This window comes from Porites lutea, chromosome 11, assembly GCF_958299795.1.
Source record: "Porites lutea chromosome 11, jaPorLute2.1, whole genome shotgun sequence".
Taxonomy (NCBI): domain Eukaryota; kingdom Metazoa; phylum Cnidaria; class Anthozoa; order Scleractinia; family Poritidae; genus Porites; species Porites lutea.
In genome coordinates, this window is record NC_133211.1 from 18738350 (window position 1) to 18759699 (window position 21350).

At 36.3% G+C, this 21350-nt stretch overlaps 1 protein-coding gene and 1 long non-coding RNA gene across 2 annotated transcripts; one reads left to right on the forward strand and one right to left on the reverse strand.

The window, feature by feature from the left end:
• Positions 1–2197: 2197 nt before the first annotated feature.
• LOC140951799 (uncharacterized) lies at positions 2198–6119 on the forward strand. The gene is made up of 2 exons (XR_012167318.1): positions 2198–2777; positions 2916–6119. It is a non-coding gene; the product is annotated as an uncharacterized lncRNA (long non-coding RNA).
• A 1014-nt stretch (positions 6120–7133) lies between these two features.
• LOC140951806 (ankyrin repeat domain-containing protein 13D-like) lies at positions 7134–21239 on the reverse strand. The gene is made up of 16 exons (XM_073401157.1): positions 21060–21239; positions 20802–20937; positions 19847–19971; positions 18433–18478; positions 17735–17788; positions 17240–17329; positions 16784–16853; positions 15970–16083; positions 15312–15457; positions 14113–14192; positions 13476–13575; positions 12428–12546; positions 12122–12200; positions 11605–11862; positions 10926–11067; positions 7134–8576 (listed from the first exon to the last, which is right to left on the reverse strand). The coding sequence occupies exons 1-16, from the start codon at positions 21201–21203 to the stop codon at positions 8351–8353; spliced, it is 1929 nt and encodes a 642-aa protein (XP_073257258.1). The 5' UTR covers positions 21204–21239; the 3' UTR covers positions 7134–8350.
• Between the last annotated feature and the right edge of the window lie 111 nt (positions 21240–21350).

The window sequence follows — 21350 nt, forward strand, 5'->3', positions numbered from 1 at the left end:
GATAATGTACTACGGTAGTCATAGTATTCTTTATGGACCACATTATAGAACGCTGGGAGGAAGTCAACTGTACAGAGATAAACCTGTTCTTTGAGCAAAATGTTAATGAAATCAACAGCTTGAACTTAAAAAAACGAGAGGTACTGGAATAGTTTGAAAAAAGAGGAAAAATTTCACAACAAAGCTCTTTTCAGGGTGGCCGGGTCGGGCGGGGGGAGTGTTATACCAGTATACCCGAAAAATATTCGCCAAAATACCCAAAATTCATCCAAATATACCCAAAATTATACCCAGGTATACTTTATACCTGAAATTCAAAGAAAGTGATATACCGAATACCCGTATTTAAGCTGCAATATACCGTATACCCGATTTGAAAAGCCCCTGTATACCGTATACCCAAAAACCCTGGCCGACCCTGTCTTTTCTCTCGGAAAGGAGGTTGTCAATGTGCCACAGGAACCCCATTGTGAAGCATAAAATTATTGACAAAAATTAGCATAGTTATGGACAAAAGATGAATAGTTCTACTGGTTAAAAGGTCGGAGCAGAATGATTCATTCATAATTCATAACAACTTTGTAAGCATAAAAAAGGTGGTAAAAAAAAGCATGGATGAACAAAAAAAGGCCAACAGAGAAGAACTGAATCTTCATACAAGGCTGACCCACACCCTAAAGATACAGCTGTATAATGTTAGATACGATGTAATATGTACAGAGTCACTGCATTATGGGATCACTGACTATTGTTTAAATACTTGTAACAAAAGCTTCACTACCTCAACAATATTGTTCGGTAGGGAATTCCAGTTTTCTATATATTGTCATAAAAAGAATACACTTTCAAAATATTTTCTTGTGCCTAGGTTTTCCAAATCTCATATCTGTTGGAATATCCTGTGAACCCCCCCCCCTCGCACCCCCATTTATAGGCTCATCCATCTGTAAAACAAAAATACATCTGGTTTAATGCCCCCCTGAATTTAAGCCCTCCTCTAGCTTGTATTAAAATGAATTTGACTTTTTACAACATTTTGAAGCTTAAAAAAGTGATCAAATTCAAAAAGTATTTCGATCAGCACTGTTATGTAGCTTGTATTGAAACACTTTTTTTAGGTCTGGTTATAACGACCCCCTGGTTATAAGCCCTTGTAAAACCCCTTATGAAGTTGTATAAGCCCAGGGCTTAATAATAATGATTAATAATTTAATATTTATATTGCACAAAATACATGTAAATATGATCAAATGCGCAAAAAATGAATCTTATAAACGGAAGTTTACAGTATTGTCTAATTTGGCATTACAGAAACCCTTCAAAATACTTGAAAAGTTGTACAAGACTTAAGAAATTACAATGGTTTTTCAAATCCATCCAATACAATTTACAAAGCTTCCTAGAAATCAGGAACCTGAAAACCTGAAATCCAGGTCTTGACTACACAGTTCTTATAAATGAAACAATACTGTAGAAGCAAATGATACTGTAGAAGCAAATGTGTGAGTTTACAAAAAACAACATGACCTCTCTAAAGGTCTTAATTTTTCTGTCCCTCTGAGTCTCTCAAACAATGATTCATATTAACTCGGGGATATTCTTTTTTCAGTATGTGTGTCATCATTAAAACTGGAAGATCAGCCCTGCAAATTAAGACCAACAATAATTGCGGTAAAAGAAAAGGGTTTCAAACCACACCATATAGAACTGCATCGTTGCGAAGGAACCTGCGGCAACTCACAGCCCAGTCAAAAGTCATGTGTAGCAACTTCAACACAAAAAATAAGCTTGGATTTAACAGATCTCACTACTACTTCTGAGAACAAAGGAGACAAAGTCGTCTCTATGGTTAATCATACGGACTGTGGATGTAGTTGCGAAGCAATAAATCATTGTAAATTCGATAAGGGAGAAGTGCCAGATGAAGACAACTGTAGATGCATCAAAACTGGACCAACTGCCCAAGTAGTAGGAGGTGGTACTGAAAAAGGTTTGTGTGCTTAAGTTTGCATGTTGGAAGTGTTTTGCCTACAGGTTGTAGTTTGAGATAACTAAAAGTAAAAATAACATTAGTAACCTCTGCTCTCCATGAAACCCCATTTTTAACAGCCAGAATTTATAAAGACCCTCCTCTCTCATATTAGCTATGCCTGTACCTATAATTGCCATGATCTGCCTTGTTAAATCACACATTCAATTATCATTAATGACATTACCGGTAAGTGAACACAAACACATTTAGTGTTTATCAGCACAAAATAATGCAAAGGTTTGATGCAAGACAACTGACTGAGAAAACAAGTAATTTACATGTAGAACCATAACCAGCTAACAAAGAACGCTAAAATATTGCTGTCTTGTCAGTAACACCTCTTATGGAAAAAAAAATGAATTTCTGCTATCATGGGTTGCACCTATAATAAACCAACCCTTGAAAATGGCTGAGGAAAAATGCCCCTCTGGGGCTGATCATAGCGGTTACAGTACTGAGCAACCCTTTTGTTTATACTGCAGTGTATATTACAGACACCAAAAAATAGAAGTAAACTTTTAAAATCCTTTTTAGTAAAAGAGATGACTATATGGCTAGTAATTTATAATTTTGTTCTTTTCTTCTCTAGTGGATGTCCGCCCCTATCAGATTGGCTTAGTAGTCCTAGGCTTGTTTGCCCTGTGTGTGCTAGTGTTGGACATGATCATGTGCGCCAAAGGACAGGGTGTGATATATAAAGTCAGAGAAAAATGCTGCCTTTCGGATCACGTTGATGGCAACAGAGGTGAGATGAGTCATTATGACAGACAGTGTACATTAATATTAGACCCAAGGGTGAAAGCATAAGACTGTTCTTTCGATAAAATAAGTACTGACAGTCTGCACATACTGAATAGGTTAATTTTGGTTTTTATTAATTAAGGTGAGGTACAAAGTAATGGAAAGTGCAGTGCAGAAAAGGAAACAAGGAATGGACATACAAGCCCAGCAGAGGAACGTGTATAATTAAAAAAAAGAAAAGATGGCACCAAACTTGTCTGAGAGAGGCCCAAGAAGCAGGATAAATTGATGAACTATCTGGTGGAATTAATATTCTTACCGCCTGGAGTCAGTTTTAGTTTAAAGAGAAATTATTAAACTTTAGCATGCATAGATTAAAATTGCACCTTTAAATTGTTAGAAAGTCCTGTAAGTTGAACTCAGATATAAATGTTGGAAAAAATAACCTTCCTTGGGTTGCAAACCATGCAAGACATTGCTAAAAATTTTTTTTAAATGTATCTGAAAATAATTCACTTAAACAAAATGTACAAGTTTTTTCAAGAATTTGTTTTCAAAGTTTCTTGTTTCAACTGTATTGTTGAAAAAAGCTGTTTTAAATATGTTGAGTGCAAACAAGAGTTGGTACATACACAAGAGTTTCAGATCAGACCAGCGTGCAAAGCAAGTTGTGTCCGATAGCTTGGGACTAGTGGATTTTCTCATCGGGGTAGTGAATTCTATTCTCAACTTGCCCAACAGGCAAATGAATTTTTTTTAGGAAATTCACATTACAGAAAAACAGTAATCAATCCTGCCCATCAAATTTTTTTGGGGGGGCTTAGTAATAAAAATTACTCTTGGGCTGGTACATGCTGGTTGCAGCTTGCCTGAATGGCAAGCTGTATAACTGACTTTCTTTGTTCCCTAGATTCAACAAAGACTTTTGTCAAGTTTTGAAAAATACTTTCACGTCAACCACTAAATCCAACATATGCACAATGAGAGAGCAGAGTGTTTTGTGACCAAATCTACCAATGCACAATGTACATAAGCCATTACCAAAAATCAATGATATTGTTAATCATAGAGATTGTATAATAGCTAATTATATATTTGATTTTACAGTTTCTTGAATTTGTAATAATTCTTTTTTAGTTTCAATGAGAACTTGTATAATACTCTAGATGAGTAACACTGAATGGTATTTAAGTGTCTGAAGTAGAGCTATATTGTTCATAGACGTAACATTAAAAGATGTAAAAACTTATTATAAGCTATAACATAGCTATAATAACATCATTGTAGTATAGTTGGAGGGATGGGTTTAATTTATTACATCAAGGTGCAGCTTTACTTAGTAACATAAGTACATTTTACATAGCCTAACATGAACTGTACACTGTGGGATCTTGGGTAGTCCTTAAGTGCAAATACATGCACACTCTCACTTTAGTGATGTCATTTTTTAGAACTAATTAAAGCTAATAATATTATTGAAAGCCATCCTTTTAAGTATCCAATGTTCACAGATGCAACCTTCCTACACATAATATTAGTGAGTTTATGCAACAAGACGGTAGGAAGAAGAGGACGGCAAATCACTTGCGCTTGATGAACGTGAAAAGGCTATTTCTTGCGTATTTAGTGGTGATCTTCACTAACACCAATGTTTTCTGGCCTTTTACAAAAAGATCTGTTTAAAAGAAAGTGAAGTTTGGCGAAAAGTTATTTCAAACAAAATTATTGTCATGCCTTTCACACAAGGTTTGCCATCTTCTTCCCTCTCCCTTCCCGTTACGTAAGTTCATTATTTATCTCACAGAAACAGTTCTGTCAATAACCAACGATCCTTTTGGATTTTAAGTTGTTCACTATTGCGAACGCAGATTACAGATTAGCGTGATTCACTTTTCAGTAGAAGGTGACACACATTGACAAAAAAGTCTTTTTTTTAAGTCTTAGTATCTAATAATGCTAACACATTTTAACAGCACGTGTGAAAAATAAAGTATAGGTGAAATTTTGCAGAAAATCAACTCCACAAGGGAACTGAAAACATACTGAAAAATGTTTGCCATGAATGGTTGCAAATTTTTTTTTGTTCTTACTGACATTATGAACACCAGAATGTGTTTAGAGCCTTGTGAAATGAACACCCATGCCACAGGCCCATAACAAGGGACATTATGGAAATATATAAGATAGTGGATTGTTCATGTCAAAACCCAAAAAACATTTTTGAGGTTAAATAATAACATCTTGTGATCAAGATTTTATGCTATTCAGTGAATGAAACACTTTAGTTCTGTCTTATGGTGGTACTACTTTGAAGTATTTTTCAAACAGAAATTTGGTATTCTTCCTTAACTTTCATTGTAGACTTTTGTGAGTTAAAGGATCATTAATTTGATAACTGTTATTGAATAATTTATCTACAGACGAACACTGGCCTTATCGGCTTGTTTAGGTCTAGGTCTCATAGAGTGGTTTCCTTTGAGTGTCGTAAAACCAAAACCAAAGTAATTACTCTGGCCAATCACATAGGACACAGACAATACATTGAACCAATCAAAACTCGAAGTAATTACATGTGGCTGACGCAAAGCGCGGGAAAATGCATGCGAGCGCGTCACAATTGGCTTTGGTTTTACTTCTGATTGGATGAAAAGGTGGCGCGAATCTTTTAAGCCAATCGCATCGTGTAGAAAGTGCAAAACCAATTACTTTTCGACACTCAAATGAAAACCGCTCTAGTCTGTTAGGAGTGCTTTAAATAATTATATCACTATTGCAGTAGTTGTCCAACCTGAAAAGACTTTACAACTTATTAGAATATGAGCTTAGAGTTCTGCATTATTCCCTCTGTTGTTTAAGTATATCGTTGGCAAAATTCAAATGGATTTAATGTTGTTCATTTGGGACATTTTAACATGACATTGGAAAACCTACGGGGGCACAGTGCTTTTGCTCTGTCTAGAGTACATCCATAGAACAAATTTCACAAATTATTTAGTATCAGTGAGAGCTTTTTTGCTTTTCACTAATGATTTAGTAATAGCATTTGTTTTACGAAATAAACGCTAGTAAACCATCTTGAGGAAATCAGACATAAACATATATAGTTTTAGGCTATTTAAAATAATTCTAGCAGATGTTTATCACCTTAATTTTAATTATTATTACATGATAGTTTACAGAAAGAATGGAAGTACAACATTTGTAACCTTTACTGACAATAGGTCTAATATTTACGTGAGATAGGCGATGTGAAGATTGTTAATTGTTATTAATAAAAATTTATGTACCTTTTCATTATTAGAATATACATGTACCTGTATGAGAATAAACTTGAAAAGGAGTTGAATTTTGTTGTCATGGTCACTCAAGGCTATTTCCCCCTTTTGTTAATCCAAGATGGGCATGTTTGAGAGGGGCTGAGGAGTTCAAAACCATGTTAACAGGTTAACTTGATGTGAAATCAAGTAGTCATCCTGGTATGGAACTTGTGACAGTGCATGTTTTCTTTAGTTGTGTAATTAACTAGGTATACCTATCGATAGAGTGCCAACGAGCAAATCATGCTTATTTTGCTTAGGAATAAAATTCCTTTTTTTCCCATTTGAACGTTTCTTGGTCCCTTAGCTTCCTGTTGCAAGGATTATTTTCTTGAAAAGTTCTCAGATTCAGTTTGGTGGCTTTACAAACCTGCCATGTAAAAGTGTGAAGTGTCTTGAAAGAATAAAAATCAGCTTTGCAGAGGAAGCGATCGGGAATATTATTAAGTCCAGCTACAAATCTACTGTCGGTTCGGTTTCACATTGTTGATAAATATTTGCACAGTTTAATCATTTACACCTCCTTTCAAATTTCCCGAGTCTTTTTGTTATCGGATTGAAACTTAAACCCGGTAGCCGGGTTTAACGAAAAAATTTAGGTAAAGAAACACAGGAAGTCGCGACGGCGGGAAGTGTGTGAAATTTTGTTTGTTATTCAACTTGAGCCTGTGCACCAGGTACTGCCTTTTGATTGGTTCACAACTGACCACTTGGTCTCAGGGGAATCTACATTACATTGGGTTAATACACTTTTTTCAGCTCAATCGAGAATTTTTCTGCCTATTGCCCAGTCTTGCGCGGCTCTATTCTACTGCCGCCTCGCCATCTGAGCGTCTTCGCTCGGATGGCTCGTTGGCAATAACACTACTACAAGGAAATTTTTAAAAGTACTGGTACATCTAGTTCAAGCTGAGCAGGGTTTGCTATCAGATAATTAACTTCAGTGGAAGTTTTGATCAAGAATTTAAAATTAAAAACAACAACAACAACAAAACAGTGCCTTCCTACCCTCACAACCATGTGGTTGCATCTTGGGTTGTTGAGGTGGTTGAAGTTGGATGAAAATCAGTCATAAGTTTTAAAGAGTTTTATAGTTTTTGCCAATTTCTTGCACCAACTTAACCTTGGTACATACTTGGTAACGCTGAAGTTTTCTTGTCAGTACAGTACTCGCACGCTTGTAAATTCTTCACTCCATGTCAGTCAACTCATAACTTTAACATTTATCACAAGCAAAACCCAAAACAAATCAACTGGAAACTATTAGTTTTGGTCTAGCGTTGCACCATTTTTATTATGATCTTACTTCAGACGACCACAATAAATTAATATTAACGTGAAGTGAAATGCTTCTACAATATCTGAATTTATAGAGCATTTACCGCATCTCTAATGACAGCTCAAGATACCAATAACTTAATACAAAAAGCATAATGTACACTGAAATTTAACTATTTTTAAAAGGCCGTAATATTTAATATTTTGCTTTTGCAAGTTGAAAGTAAAATGGATTTTGAGTATTACTTGAACCTCATAGGGAGATAAAAGCTGCAGCTTCAAATATTCTGTTAGAGCTTGAGTCAAAGTTAATTACACTTCTTTACACCAACAATCAAGGATTATATAATAAATTACATGGAAGTCTACAAGTTTTGCAGCAAAAATTTATAGTATAGTGTTACTGTAAGTTACTAAACAGGCATGCTACTCCTTGACTGCTGGTTTAACTGAATTGAGAATTTTTAAAGAACAGCAAATTTTAATAATAATATATCTTGTTAAATTGATTCAATTCATGACTGGTTTAAACTGTCATGTATTTTGACAATGTTTTTCCTACATGTAGTCAGCTGCATGTGTTTCTGGACCTTCCATGTAAAGGTTTACTCAACCAATGTTGACCCAAATAAATATATCTAATTAAACAAACAAAAATATGACTGTGTTTACAATCTCTCCTCCCTACCTCAAATCATAATATTGTTGTTCAAAATGACACCATAAAATGTACAATTAGTGGAAACTTGTTGATTATGACAGTTTATCCAGAGGGCAAATAAAAAAAATATCCATAAAGATAACAAATTTACCCTTCCAACAAGTTGACTGGAGGGAAGTACTTACACCTTCCCCAACCTTTCAACAATTCAAATAAGAAGTAAAAGATATAAAAGCAGGATTTAAATCAAAATTCTCTCAAAAAGAGTTTTAAAAATACCTATCAATACAGTAAAGAGAATCTCCAGTGTGGATGCTTAGTTTACTTATCTAGAAGAGACAGCTGGATGATTTTCTCAAGTTCCTCTTCCTCTTGTTTTCTTAGTCGCTCATCTTCTTGCAGCTGTTGTTCTGACAATGCCATGGCCAACTGTAAGTCTTCATCATAACTGACAGCTCTATCACCATCTTGTCTGTTTTCAGACAGATTTTGTGCTGGTTGATCATTTCCTTCAATACCACTTTCTCTCATGCTCTCCCTTATGGCCCTGTCAACAAAAGAAGTGAAATGACAACTGATCACTGGGCTCAGGCCTCAGAAATACAACATTTTTTAAATTTTTTTTTAGCTAGATTTAAAAATTTCAAATAAAAAATATTAATAACTTAGCATTTTTTTTACACGAGTGCAATGATGTATGGTGTATGATGATGGCTTTTTCGTTTTATTTGATTGCATCATTATCAGTGTACTGGTGTCTGCATGTAGTACTGTAGAGAACAGTTTCCCTTAATGTCACATTTCACAGGAAGCAGCTGGGACCCATCTAGGAAATGTCTGATTATTTACCATTTTTGACCTTACAAATCTTCTATACATAAACTGTGAGCATCATGTGCATCATATCAGGATACACGTCAAACAAAATAAAAACTACTGAGAATAGCATTTAAAATACATGTATTATCATTTTCTAGGTTTCATGCATAACCACTGATATAACAGACTTTTGGCTATGCATTACTACTGTCATAACTGAGAGTTCAGAAATATTCAAGTGACAATGACAGAAATAATAACAACCACACTGAATAATAACCCATATATTTAATTCACTCTGCTTGGCGCTATCATTTTACACAAAACAATGTAATGTGTAGCCATCTCTCTGCACAGCTGTGCAACCCATCTCTCTTTTTGTGCATTATATCCAAAGTATTAGAACGATGCATATTCAAGCACTTCAAGGAATTCCTTTGTCCTTTGTTTCATAATGCACAACATGGGTTTCTTCAGGGTCACTCAATGGTCACACAGCTGTTGGTATTTTATCACGAAATTGGCCAGTCTTGCAGTTGGACATTGTCTATTGGATCTTTGACAGTGTCTCTGACCAAAGGCTGCTTCTTAAACTCTCCCGGTATGGAGTCAGTGGCAAACTTCTGCAGTGATTCGAGACTTAGCTAGGTGGATGCGTTCAGCAGTGCTTGGTCCTCGGTTTCACATCAAGCCATTCTCCAGTTCCATCAGGAGTTCCTCAGCGCAGCATCCTCGGTCCTCTGCTGTTTTTAGCTTATGTGAATGATCTCCCGTTGGTGATTCAGAATCGTATGTGATCTTGGCGGATGAGCATCATTGAAAGTCTACAGGACTGTGAGTCACTCCGAAGAGGACCTTGACAGTCTGCATTGCTGGAGCAATGTTTGGCACCTAAAGTTTTACACCTATAAATGTGAGGTACTAATCGTCTCATGTAAGTGCCACCCATTTCGCTACAATTACAAATTGAACAACTCACTTAAATATGTCACTGAAGTACAGTGTAAAAGACCTTGGAGTGACTTTCTCACCAGACCTCACATGGGACACTCACATTAACACTGTCTTAGAGCAAAAGCAAATAGCATGTTTCCATTTTTGCAGCTCAATAGTGTTACATCACTCACTACAGACCATTGGGAATTACCATGATCCTATTTGTAGGATCATGTAATGGCTATGTTAGTGACGTATTGGCTCGCAGAACGATAGGTAGTATAACAAAAATAGAGAGTCTTCGATGCAGGGCAACAAAATGCATCTTGAACATGCACTGGCAGGAGTATATTTCGTATCTGACTATCACGAGCGTCTTTCTTACCTCAATATGCTGCCTTTAACAACTAGGATGAAGTGGAAGACCTAATTTTTTATCTCAAGTGTTGCAGTGGCTACTACTCCTTACCCGTAGATGATTATGTCAAGCCTACATATAAAGGCACTCTTCCCACTCGCCACAGCTCTCATCGAGACTTACTAATTCCTAAGTGCCACACAAAGCTCTTTCAATTTAGTTACTTTAGCTGTATTACTAAAATCTGGAAAACTCTACCTGAATCCATTCGTACTCTTACCTCTCTTAACCAGTTTAATTCTCACTACTCCAATGCTATTCTGCTGCTTTTTGTACACACTACGACGTCACTAACTTTAACACCTGGAAGTCAATCTGCTGCAAATGCAGCATGTCTCTTAATCTTCTATTAGCTGGCAACTGCTGCTGACACTTTTTAATGGCTGCGGGAGTGAACTGTTCTTATAGTACTTGGAAATAGGATGTTTATACTTCTTACAACGTTTTAAATGTTTACATTTTAGTATTTGAATGTGTATTATTCTTAATGGCACACTTAATTTGGAGCCATGCTTTGTGTGTCCTGCACCATTGTCTCTGGCATTCTTGTAATTTGTTCAAATCTGTATTTTATCTTAGTCATATGCATGGTGAAAGTGATTAAATAAATAAATAAATAAGTTCAGGCTAGAACGCTTATGCTAGGAGGTGACAGTTTTAATAATTAAAAGTGTTATTTGATTATTACATAACACTTTATGACAGTGTAGGCCTAACATTTACCGTTGAAGGTCATCCTCTTTTTCCTGTTGACTGTCCGTTAAGGCCTGTAACGTCAGTCTCTGTTCAGGGTTCTGCTGGTATTCCAATAAACTCTGCTGTATTGCTAGCTGAAGCATCTCATCTTCCTCATCCCTGAGAGGAGCTGCCAAGATCAGGTGATCATCAGTAAGAAACAGCATATTAATATTAATTAATAATTTAAGGCCATTACTGTGAGAATGAGTGTCTTCCAGGTGAAGTTAAAACATCAACTGAGGTTGTGTATTCAGATTAAAGGAGTTAACAACCACACTGCAAGAGTGCCTTCAGTGGTAGTGGTTTAGGGTAGTTCACTACAACTGTCGTCTTTCACATGATTCGGTGGCATATGGTCAGAGTTTCCTTCATGCAGTGTTTTCTTGCCACAAGGTTTCGTTTAGCTAGTTCCCCCCTCCCCCCAACTTCCCTCCCTATACTGTTACATTTTCTCCACTTATTTTTTTCACTGTGACAGCTACCTATTTTGTTTCCTTTTAATGGGGACTTATGGCTGGGTAGCACTGTTGTGCCAGCCATGGGGGCAATATTCAATCTATGGGGCTGCCACAAGTCAAAGCCCCAGATACCCTGGACATGCACCCAACCTCCATCTAGCCAAGCAGTTGTTTATAACTTTAATAATATTAGAACTTATACTTACCTGTAGGATGCTGATCCAGATTAACCTCTCTGTACCCTACCGGGGCATCAAAACAAGTTGTCTCTATGACACATCTTGAAGCCATTCCTGAAACAGCAGCTGCTTCTGCTTCATCCTGTTCTGCAGCAAAGGTCCCATTGTTCTCATCAATCTCCTTGATATCAACTTTTATTGCATGCACCCCAGACACTGGGGATTCTCCTCCACCAATATTACCAAATGTTACCTTGGCATTGAGGACATGAAACAGTGGAATTTCTAAATAAATAAGTAGAAAATGTAATAGTTGACTGTTGCAATATGTAAGTACACACAAATTTGTCTTTACAGTAGCTATAGAATAAAAAGTCAAAGACAGAGAATCTTTATCCTCAAGAGGAATCTAAATAGAGAGCAAGGTATTCGTTAGAGACCTATACAATTGAATGTGGCAGAGTTGACTCGGTTGAATGCTAGCCCAGTTGTTCAAACATTGGATAGCACTATACTATACTATACTATACTATACTACACTTACCTATTTTAACTGGGAATCCAGCTGGTAAATGAAGAGCAATAAAATCCCTCAGCTTTGCAAAATGAGTGTTGCTGATAGCCTGTAAAACAATGCATTATTGTTGACAACTCACATTAAATAATAATAATTATTATGTTAACTGGGGTCAAAACAAGAAGAGGATCTAACAATATGCTGACTGGTGCACTGATGGGATGATGGGAGTAAACTAAGTTCACACACACACACACACACACACACACACACAAGGTACTACAGTCGAAGGTCATGGCACTAGATCTACTCTGTCTCATGTCCATTACTCACCAATAATTTAACAATAGGAAGTACTTGATCTCGAAGAGACAAAGGGTGTTTATCAGCCATTGAAATGGTGGCTTTAAACTTTTGCTTCTTTACTGACAATTCCTTCAACTTGCCAATATCTGTTTTGTCAGTAGAAACAAGTTCATCAATAAAAATATCTGTTAGTTACACTGTGCAGTATTTGTAACAATATTTTCGAAGGTTCTAATTAGTTTTTCTTCAAGAATAAGACATTAAAACTAATAATAATAAAAAATAAATAACAGCAATACAGGAGCAAACATCAAAATATTTAGAAATGGAAATAACCATAATGAGCCTGGGAGGGGGGAGTACTCCAGATTCCAAGCCATGGGGGTGATAAAAATTTGTATTATTATATTTTTTTTTTGTGTGTGGTTTGATCTAAGTAGGGATTTTCATGGGTATTTAAAACAATCTGAAGATTTCCAGAAGTGCTGCATATTCTGGCCACATCATGTAGGTCTGCTAATAAAATAATACTAGTTACATGTTACTGAATGCACTCTAGCAAGAATCAGGAGAGATGACCTGATTCCTTGGTTACAGCACTATACATTTCAGGGCTTGAAATTAAAAAAATCCTCAGCCTGCTACATGTAAATTTTTAACCCCCAGTATGTATAATATAGATGACGCAGCTCATTGTATGGCATGATCCATCAGATTTGATCATTGAAAATATTGCAGACAGAAGTCTGTACAAATTTGGAGGTAAACTGGCTTTGTTTATGCGATTTGGCACATTTTTTATGACAAAAGCAAAGCAATACAAGATGAAATGTTTGTTTTAACTTTACTCTTTTGATCAAAATCTAAATCATAGAGAAATCTGTCCCCCAAAGTGGCCAGAGTGGCGACTAAACCAGAATTTTAAGTCGCCAAGGAGAAAAGGTTAGTCGCACTGGCAACCGTATCAGTTGCAATTTCAAGTCCTGCATTTTGCTGCTTTTGTAAATTTTTATACCATTGGTCCCAATAACAGCTGTACACTGGCTAATACCACCCACACTGTATGCACACATACCTCTTGTATTTTGTTCTGTAGAGGGGTTAAAGTATTCCTCAATACTCAAATGATAAGGGTTAGATGATGAAGGATCTACAATAGCTCCCGTCTGTTCCTCCTGATGATAAAACAACAAGAAATAAAACTACACAAGCATAGTGGGACAATGTGAATCAACTCATTCCTTAAAAAAGCACAACTGTTAATATTAAGCCCAAGGCCCAGTTGTTCAAATGTCAATTAGCGTTAACCCCGGGTTAGATTTTAATTCTGAGATTCTTCCTTTTGTCCAAAAGCATTTTCTCAAACACACTGTAATTTTCTCTTTTCTTTTAGGATCAGCCAATCATCAAATAGCCTCCCCGCAGACGTCCTTTGGGGTTTGTTTGTCATGCATTCATTTCTCCCCCACAAAAATGAATGCGTGACAAACGAACCCCAAAGGACGTCTGCGGGGAGGCTAATCATCAAATTGTAGTCAAAAAGGATTAAACTGAATTTCCTTCTTAAGCTTTCATTTCCTATCTGAATTCAAATTTTGCACTAACTATGGGTTGTCTTAACCCAGCTTTGAACAATCCAGCCCAGTATGCTGTATATCTCAAAATAATGATTATATCTGTTATAATATATAATTATGATCTCAGTATGGCACCTCTACATTAGCTGAAAAATTCTCCTCCTCAATTCCAAGTAGGGTCTGAAGACCATTTGCAGCAAAAGTGTCATTTGTGTCTATGGAAGGAAAATTGAATGATTGTAACAAATCAGTGGATTAGACAGGAGAGGGTTTAATAGAGATTCCACTCTTTCCGTTATTGTTGAAGTTCCATTGGTCATTATGTATGCAGGAATGCAGCAACAACTAACTAATTCAATTTTGTAATGATCTATGGGTGAATAAAGTCCATCAGTTCCATGTGCTTAGTACACCCTTACAACCACTAGCTTCGTTTAGCCTTTGGATTGTGCATTTACCCCAACTCGCCCTACCCCTTTCATTTTTCCACTAATAAATCAGTTTGACAAGTCAATGGTTCCATTGGCTCATGGCTGGAAGGCCATGTCTAGGCCCTAGCTTTGCCAAAGGTGGAAGCCCCTGAACATCCTGGGCAACCACCTCCACTAAGCGACAGAGTTGATAATCATGCTAATTCAAGCAAAATAAATTAATGTGCTTTTCAACAACAAGACAAGACAAGACAAATATTTATTTGTCGAGGCCTTATACCAGCTGGTACATTTACATTTTCCAAGTTACAAAATAAAAGGTAATTGTTAATTACAAGACGGCAGATTATAACAAATAGAGTGTGAAGAGATATTTAATTACACATACATGTAGATACACAAGGATGATTTCATAAACATTGGATAGCAGCAAATAACTCACATAGTCTACTCAACAAACAAGAAGAGCAGATTGATCAGCCAAATAACAATTTCACTTCAAATTCCTGATCATGGCTGCCAGTCCAGACAGAGAAATCATGAAAAGGAAAATAAAGAGGGCAAGGGTGGGGGTACAGCCATTAATGTAAGATCTAAATGCCTATTGAAGCCAGTGGCTGCTAAGAAACCCTGTACCAGACACAACACATAGAGACGATGAAAGCAAGGCTGACTGCATCTGTGCCACCAAAAAGGCTGGTGACTTACAACAAAAGATGACATTCCTTATCGTTAATTGCAGTAAATTCCATTTATTGCACAGTCTATCAAGACTGGCTGAAGACCAAGAGAAAGAGTGATAAGGGAGTTCCTTCCAGGCAGTAAGGTCATAATACTGCACTACACCGTCTGGTCCGGGGCCCCGTAGTTTATGACTTAAAATGTCAAGATGTTACAACTTACTTTGGGCAGTTTGTTTATCCTCGGCATTCAAATGTTCTACTCTTGTTTTAGTGAGTACTTCCACTCCAGTAGCTGTGAACACTTTACACTCAAACCCATTCACCACTTCTGTCTTGTCCCCACCCCACCCCCACATGGTCTTGTGCCTGAAGTAAAACATTCTCAAAGTCATTATAATAATATTCAAAAGTGAAGGCACAGGAAATCATCCATTGTGGTGTTTTGAAATTTCTGATAAATCACTTCTTGTTTTTGTACCCTAATTTATCCTTCAAACTCAGATCACGTTGTTTGACCATGAAGTTATTTTAAGCATTAGAAACATTGTTTCAAGTGAAGGTTTGACTGATGTCATTGAGAATCCAATCAACAGGAAATTTGTCCTTTTGAATCAGGAAACCATTGGAAATTTAAGTTATTGACCATTAAAATTTCTGATTCAAATAATAAACAGTCTGTCCCCAATCAATGAGAGTCACTTCCTAGCACATGATACAGCAGAATGGGCCAAGTATTTTACATGTAACTGTTACCAGTACGCAAAAGAATGAAGTTTTCTTCAAGTTTACCAGCATCATCAGCCATACAGGATGCCAAGAAAACTTGCAGATGGCTTCAAAATCAAAAACAAAAAAAATAAAGTAAGAAGGATTCATACCTTGTAAATGCTATGTTATCTGTGTTAAGCATCGTTGCTACAGATGGTGTTGTGAGTCTGACATTCACAGCATCATCACTTGGCTTGAGTGCTTCCAAATCACGGAAATCATCCCTTATAATGAAACAAGGTAAACTCTTGTCATCACAACAGTATTCTTCACTATGCTGAATACAAGTACAGGTCATATTCTTGACAAAATAAACTTTATTTTTTGGTTGATCAAAGTAGATAAGTACTGTAAAAGGTTTGAACCCAGGAGTCATTTCATGATCGTCTGGGTAAATGTAGCCCTAGAATAAGACTGTTATTTACAGTCATCTTCAGTGTCAAAGTGAGTTGTATCACATCAGTTGATGGCATTTAACTCTGGTTATTGACCTGATTAGTCAATTAATAATTGACCAATCAGGTCAATAACCAGAGTTATTAAGTCGCGATGTTGTTGGTCATCTGTCAGTTAAGCTGGGATGTTATTGGCTATGAAGACCCGAAATGTCATTGGTGCATTTCATTCCATCTATTATCACAGTAAACAGTTGTTCACTACTAGTCAAATTGTCAGTTGTCCTGTCATTCTCTCGTAGTTAGTTTTGCTTGAGTCTGTTAATAAGTCGTTTGCCGTGCCCAGTGCCCGAAACTGCTGACTACGATTTAGTGGTGTTTGTTCAAATATACATAATAAAATCAAAATTATGTTATGTGCAAAATTTCACTAATCAAAATATTCATAACAATTTACTAAAAAACATCTTAATATTCATTTAGTGATTGCAGGTAAAATAAAATGATCAGGCATTATATCAATATTTACCTGATGCGAAGGGTCTCCTTGAAATATCTCTTTTTATCATGGTCTATTTCTAAAAATTCTCCTCCATCAACTAATAAAAAAAACAATATTTGACTGCATTAATGTTTTTGTAATAATTCCAGGATGCCCAATACAGGCAGTCAGCTATCACCCTTTCAATTTGTAGGCCTTTAAATGATACTTAAAAGTAAAAATATTACTGGGCAAAAACACTTGAATGGACTGTCAAAGTAAAACCTTATGCTCCATCACAGAAAGGTTGAACCTCTCTTACGCAGGCCTCTTTGAGCAGGAAGCAGAAGACGTGTCTCCAACTACATTGTAAGCAGTGTTGGTCACCTTTGTACAGGGTGTATTAGAATGATTCACGTACATGTAAATGGGAAATCACAGAGGTTGTTCTAGAACTTTCTACTTAAGAGCTTCTGTTCAAAGAGCTTGGATAGTATGCTTTACCTCCACCCTTGAAAACATAACTCCTGTTTCCCCTTTGCCAGTCATTCTGGTCAAAGCCAATCAATGTAGTGTCTGCTCTGACATTTGCACCTGCATATCATAACAGTCAACAGCATTAACTGTACACCTGTATGTTATACTGTTAATTAATTTAATTTACTACTTGTAGTCTCTGTGTTAAGAAGTGGTAAATTAATTTGGATGATACAGTATCTTTTACAAAATTATGATCAGTAAACATAAATGATTTCAAAAAGAGAAGATCCTCACAAGGCTTATTGAAATTCACGTACACTTCCTACAGACAGTTAGGCAGACACAGAGGTAGAACTGGAAGATTTTCCCTCAAGATACATAAGCCTTGCTACCAAAAATACCTCAGTTTTAAGGACACCAAATGTCTGTAAAAACAACAGACTTAAACTAGGTATGGAACATTCATGATAAATGATATCAATTATTATTAAATAGCTATTCCCAAACTTCATTGCTTACCACACTTGTATATTTTATATGTATCACTTGGGCACATCCTTGACATGAATGGTACTGCAAAGATGATGAAAAACTGGTATCACAAAACCTGATTGCAGTCAGTTTCCATTCTGGCCATTGAAAGCCAGAAACATGGCCATGCCTTAGGTTTAGCTGTCACTTTACTTGTTTTCGCATATTTTTTGACCTTAAACAGTGCAACAGAAACAAACTCTGGTATCCACCAAAATGCATGTCGTTTTGCGCTGTCTAATTACTCCTCTTTACATCCCTGCTTTGTCATCTGCAGGAACTAATCTACCAAACAAAACTTAAATGTTCTATGACTTTCAAGGACCAAAACTTAAATTCCATGACTTTCCAGGCCTTGAAAATAAAATTCTTAAATTCCATGACTTTCCAAGTTTACCATGAATTGTACAAACCCTGATTATTAACAAAACTTATGCATCATTTTGCGGTTTGCTTGAATTAATGTGTTTTTAGGGGTTTGATTATATAATAAAAAAATAGTGATGTAGCTCCTATAAGACCAAAAAAAGAAAAACAACAACACAACTAACTGTATACATTGTATTAACAAAGGTACAACTTCTCTCTGGATGAACTTTTTAAACCAAAGATACTGTAATGCACACTTCACCCAGGACTTTACATTCAAAACTTATTATTTAAATAATCTCTTAACGCTGTCTTACCCCAACTAGTGAACTCCCACTTCATTTCAACATAGAAATCTGGTGTCTGTAGATTACAAGGTAAAACGTAAGTATGTACATGTATTATTACAGAGGGTTTAATTTGCAGGCATGCAGGTGTGACAAAATGTCCTGTATTAAAAATCCTAACGCTTCAGTTGCAACTGCACCTGAACCTGCAAATTAACCCTTCAAGACCCAATATCCACTTTCAAATTCTCCAGACTGACCTCCATACCTTTCCTCAAAGAATTTGACAAAAGATCAAAACATTTCCCTTTTGAGGATTATTTAATTGATTCTTGTAACCTTTTCTCTTTACTTTATACATTGATATAAATAAATTCTTGGGAATAAACAAATGAATGAATGAATGAATGAATGAATAAATGATGAATGCATGCCTTGTTGATTGACACCGTTTGCAGCTTAGAGCTGAATTGCAGTTACAGGTCAGTTACATAAACAATAAAATAATAATTAAAACCCTAAGTGGTAGTATATTTTATAGTTACAAACTGATCCGTGCCTTAGCCTTGTTAGGAGGAAATTTATGTTGGTCACTCTTGGGGCATAAAGCGTTAAGCAAAATGGAATAATATTACTTCAAATCCCTTCTTTAATGCATAAGATCATAAAAAACTCCTCAAAAGTGTTGACACATTTGGTCAGGGAAAATGGTTGCACAGTATGTAAGTGCTTCTCAAACTAAAGTCATTTACTAGACATTAGTTAAGTTTCCTAGAACTTCTTGCAAAATGACATCAATCTTAAAGTAAATTTCAAAACTTTCCAAAACAACATGCAGTGTGCAAAGAAAGTAGTGTCCGATAGCCGGGGGCTAGTGGATTTTGCTATCGGGCTAGTGAATTTTGTTCTTAACTTATCCAATGGGAAAGTGAAGTTTTTTGAGGAATTCAAATTACAGAAGAACTGTGATTTCAATTCTGCTCATCAAAATGTTTTTGGGGCTAGTTGAAATGACGTTTGGGCTGGTATATTCTACCTTCAGCTTGCCCGAATGGCAAGCTTTAAAAATGACTTTCTTTGCACCCTGATATAAATTAAGCACAAAAATGTATTTCATGTAATTTCATCTTGTGGTTGTTATTAGAAATGCCCACAGCATAATTTGGGCAAATTGAAAAGGTTATACATGTACGTTGTAGTTAATTTCTTATCTTAGGTAATTTTTTCTTTTTCTTTTGTTTTTGGGTATGGTAATGTATGCTCATGAAGCTGAAACAACAGAAAATGAAAAATTACCTGAGATAAAAAATTAACTACAACATATAAATGACAGTATGAAGATGCTGTAGTTGTTAGAAATGTACTGCCATGAGTAAGCTGTCAGTAATCAGAATATTATGATATGCAAAAAAAAGATGAACACGGGAAATTTTAACTTTCTTACTGCATTGAGTTCATCTAGTAAATCTGGAATCCCAGCAAGCCTTTGACTTCCTCTTTGAAAATCACGATGTTGCAGGACAAGTGATAAAATTTCAGGATTTCCTGTACTGATTGCCTCATGACATACTAAGAGATAGAAAAAATAAATTCTACTTATATCCTCTATCTAGTGCAATTTTTGTTTAGACAACTGAGAATAATCCATGGCACAAAGCATTTCCCATTTTTCAAGGACTCCATTCAGTGCAAAAAAGAGCCTTGAGTCTATGTCTGTTTTAGTTTGTTCACAGCATGACCAATTTTATCCTGAAGGTCTTTCTGTGTCTGCTCCTTTTCCTTTGCAGTTCTCCTTAAACTATAAAGTTAGCACTGAAATTCAAGGACTTTCCAGCACCAACTGCAATTTTCAAGATTTTTTTCAGGATTTTTATTCTAAAATTCACGGACTTTCAAGGACTTTCAAGGACTTTCAAGGTATGTGCAAACCCTGACTGAAACTTTAAATATCCTTGTTTATATATCTCTAAAAATAGAGGAACTAAGCAAGCCAGGTTTAATATTGTAAAGGCAAATGAACATATTCCTGAAGCCTTTCAACTGTAATAAAACATAATTTGCATGGTTTTTTTTTCTGCTGGACATTTGCAGGATGTCATTAAGTGGAAAGCTACTCATTGAAACTGATAAATCAATAAAAAAAAAAACTGTGATGGCTACATAAGAGTTTTTTTAACTTTAAAATAAAAGCAACTGAACATGCTGGCTAAAAAAAACAAACTGCACCGAACTGACGAAATTTCACTTCTTTATCACTGTTAACTTGCCTTGCGAAAGACGCAGAATACGTCAGATTATTACCAACGTTGGTCATACCCCAAGCAAAATCTGCACGCAGAACACTTAAAAGAAAAATGGTCATGTAACTTGTCGAAGAGACATGAGCTTAGAAACCTTACCATTCCACCCATCTTTATTGATGACGTTTGCATCACACCCGCTTCGAAGTAGACTCTTCACGCAGTCCAAATACCCCAGAGTTACCGCTAAATGAAGGGGTGTTCTACCGCGAGGATCTACCAACTCTTTACTATGCTGTAGATAAAGCGCAAGCAATCAAAACCTGTCTACGATGATGCATTTAAAAAAAACGACACATCGCTACTTTCAATTCACGTACATATTTTCTCTTACGGTTTCAAAGTCGTAAAACCAACCTTATTTAATGCAAGTTCCTCCTCAAGCGAAGCAGAATCTTTATGCCAAATGTGCCAGTGTAATGGGAAATCTGACAGGATTTTATCTCTACTGATTTTGGGAGGAGATGCGGACAAAACGTCCTTCCCTCCACTGGCCGCCATTTTCGCGCTGTTGTCATTTTTTGCGTATCCGCTGACCACAATTGATAGTTCCAGTCCTCCAAAGAGCCATCTGTTTCGGGTACGGGGGTCGTACGGGGAAGTACCGCTTTTGCACGAAAATCGTACCGCGTAGAGCTTCTCTTCACA

Excerpts from the sequence above, each read along its gene's own strand:
- LOC140951806 (XM_073401157.1), bottom strand. The coding sequence starts at position 21,203 with ATGGCGGCCAGTGGAGGGAAGGACGTTTTGTCCGCATCTCCTCCCAAA. Across the intron at positions 15,458-15,969 it reads GATAACATAGCATTTACAAG|GCACAAGACCATGTGGGGGT; the intron begins GTATGAATCCTT and ends GTTTTACTTCAG. Across the intron at positions 13,576-14,112 it reads ATTTTTCAGCTAATGTAGAG|GAGGAACAGACGGGAGCTAT; the intron begins GTGCCATACTGA and ends TTTTATCATCAG.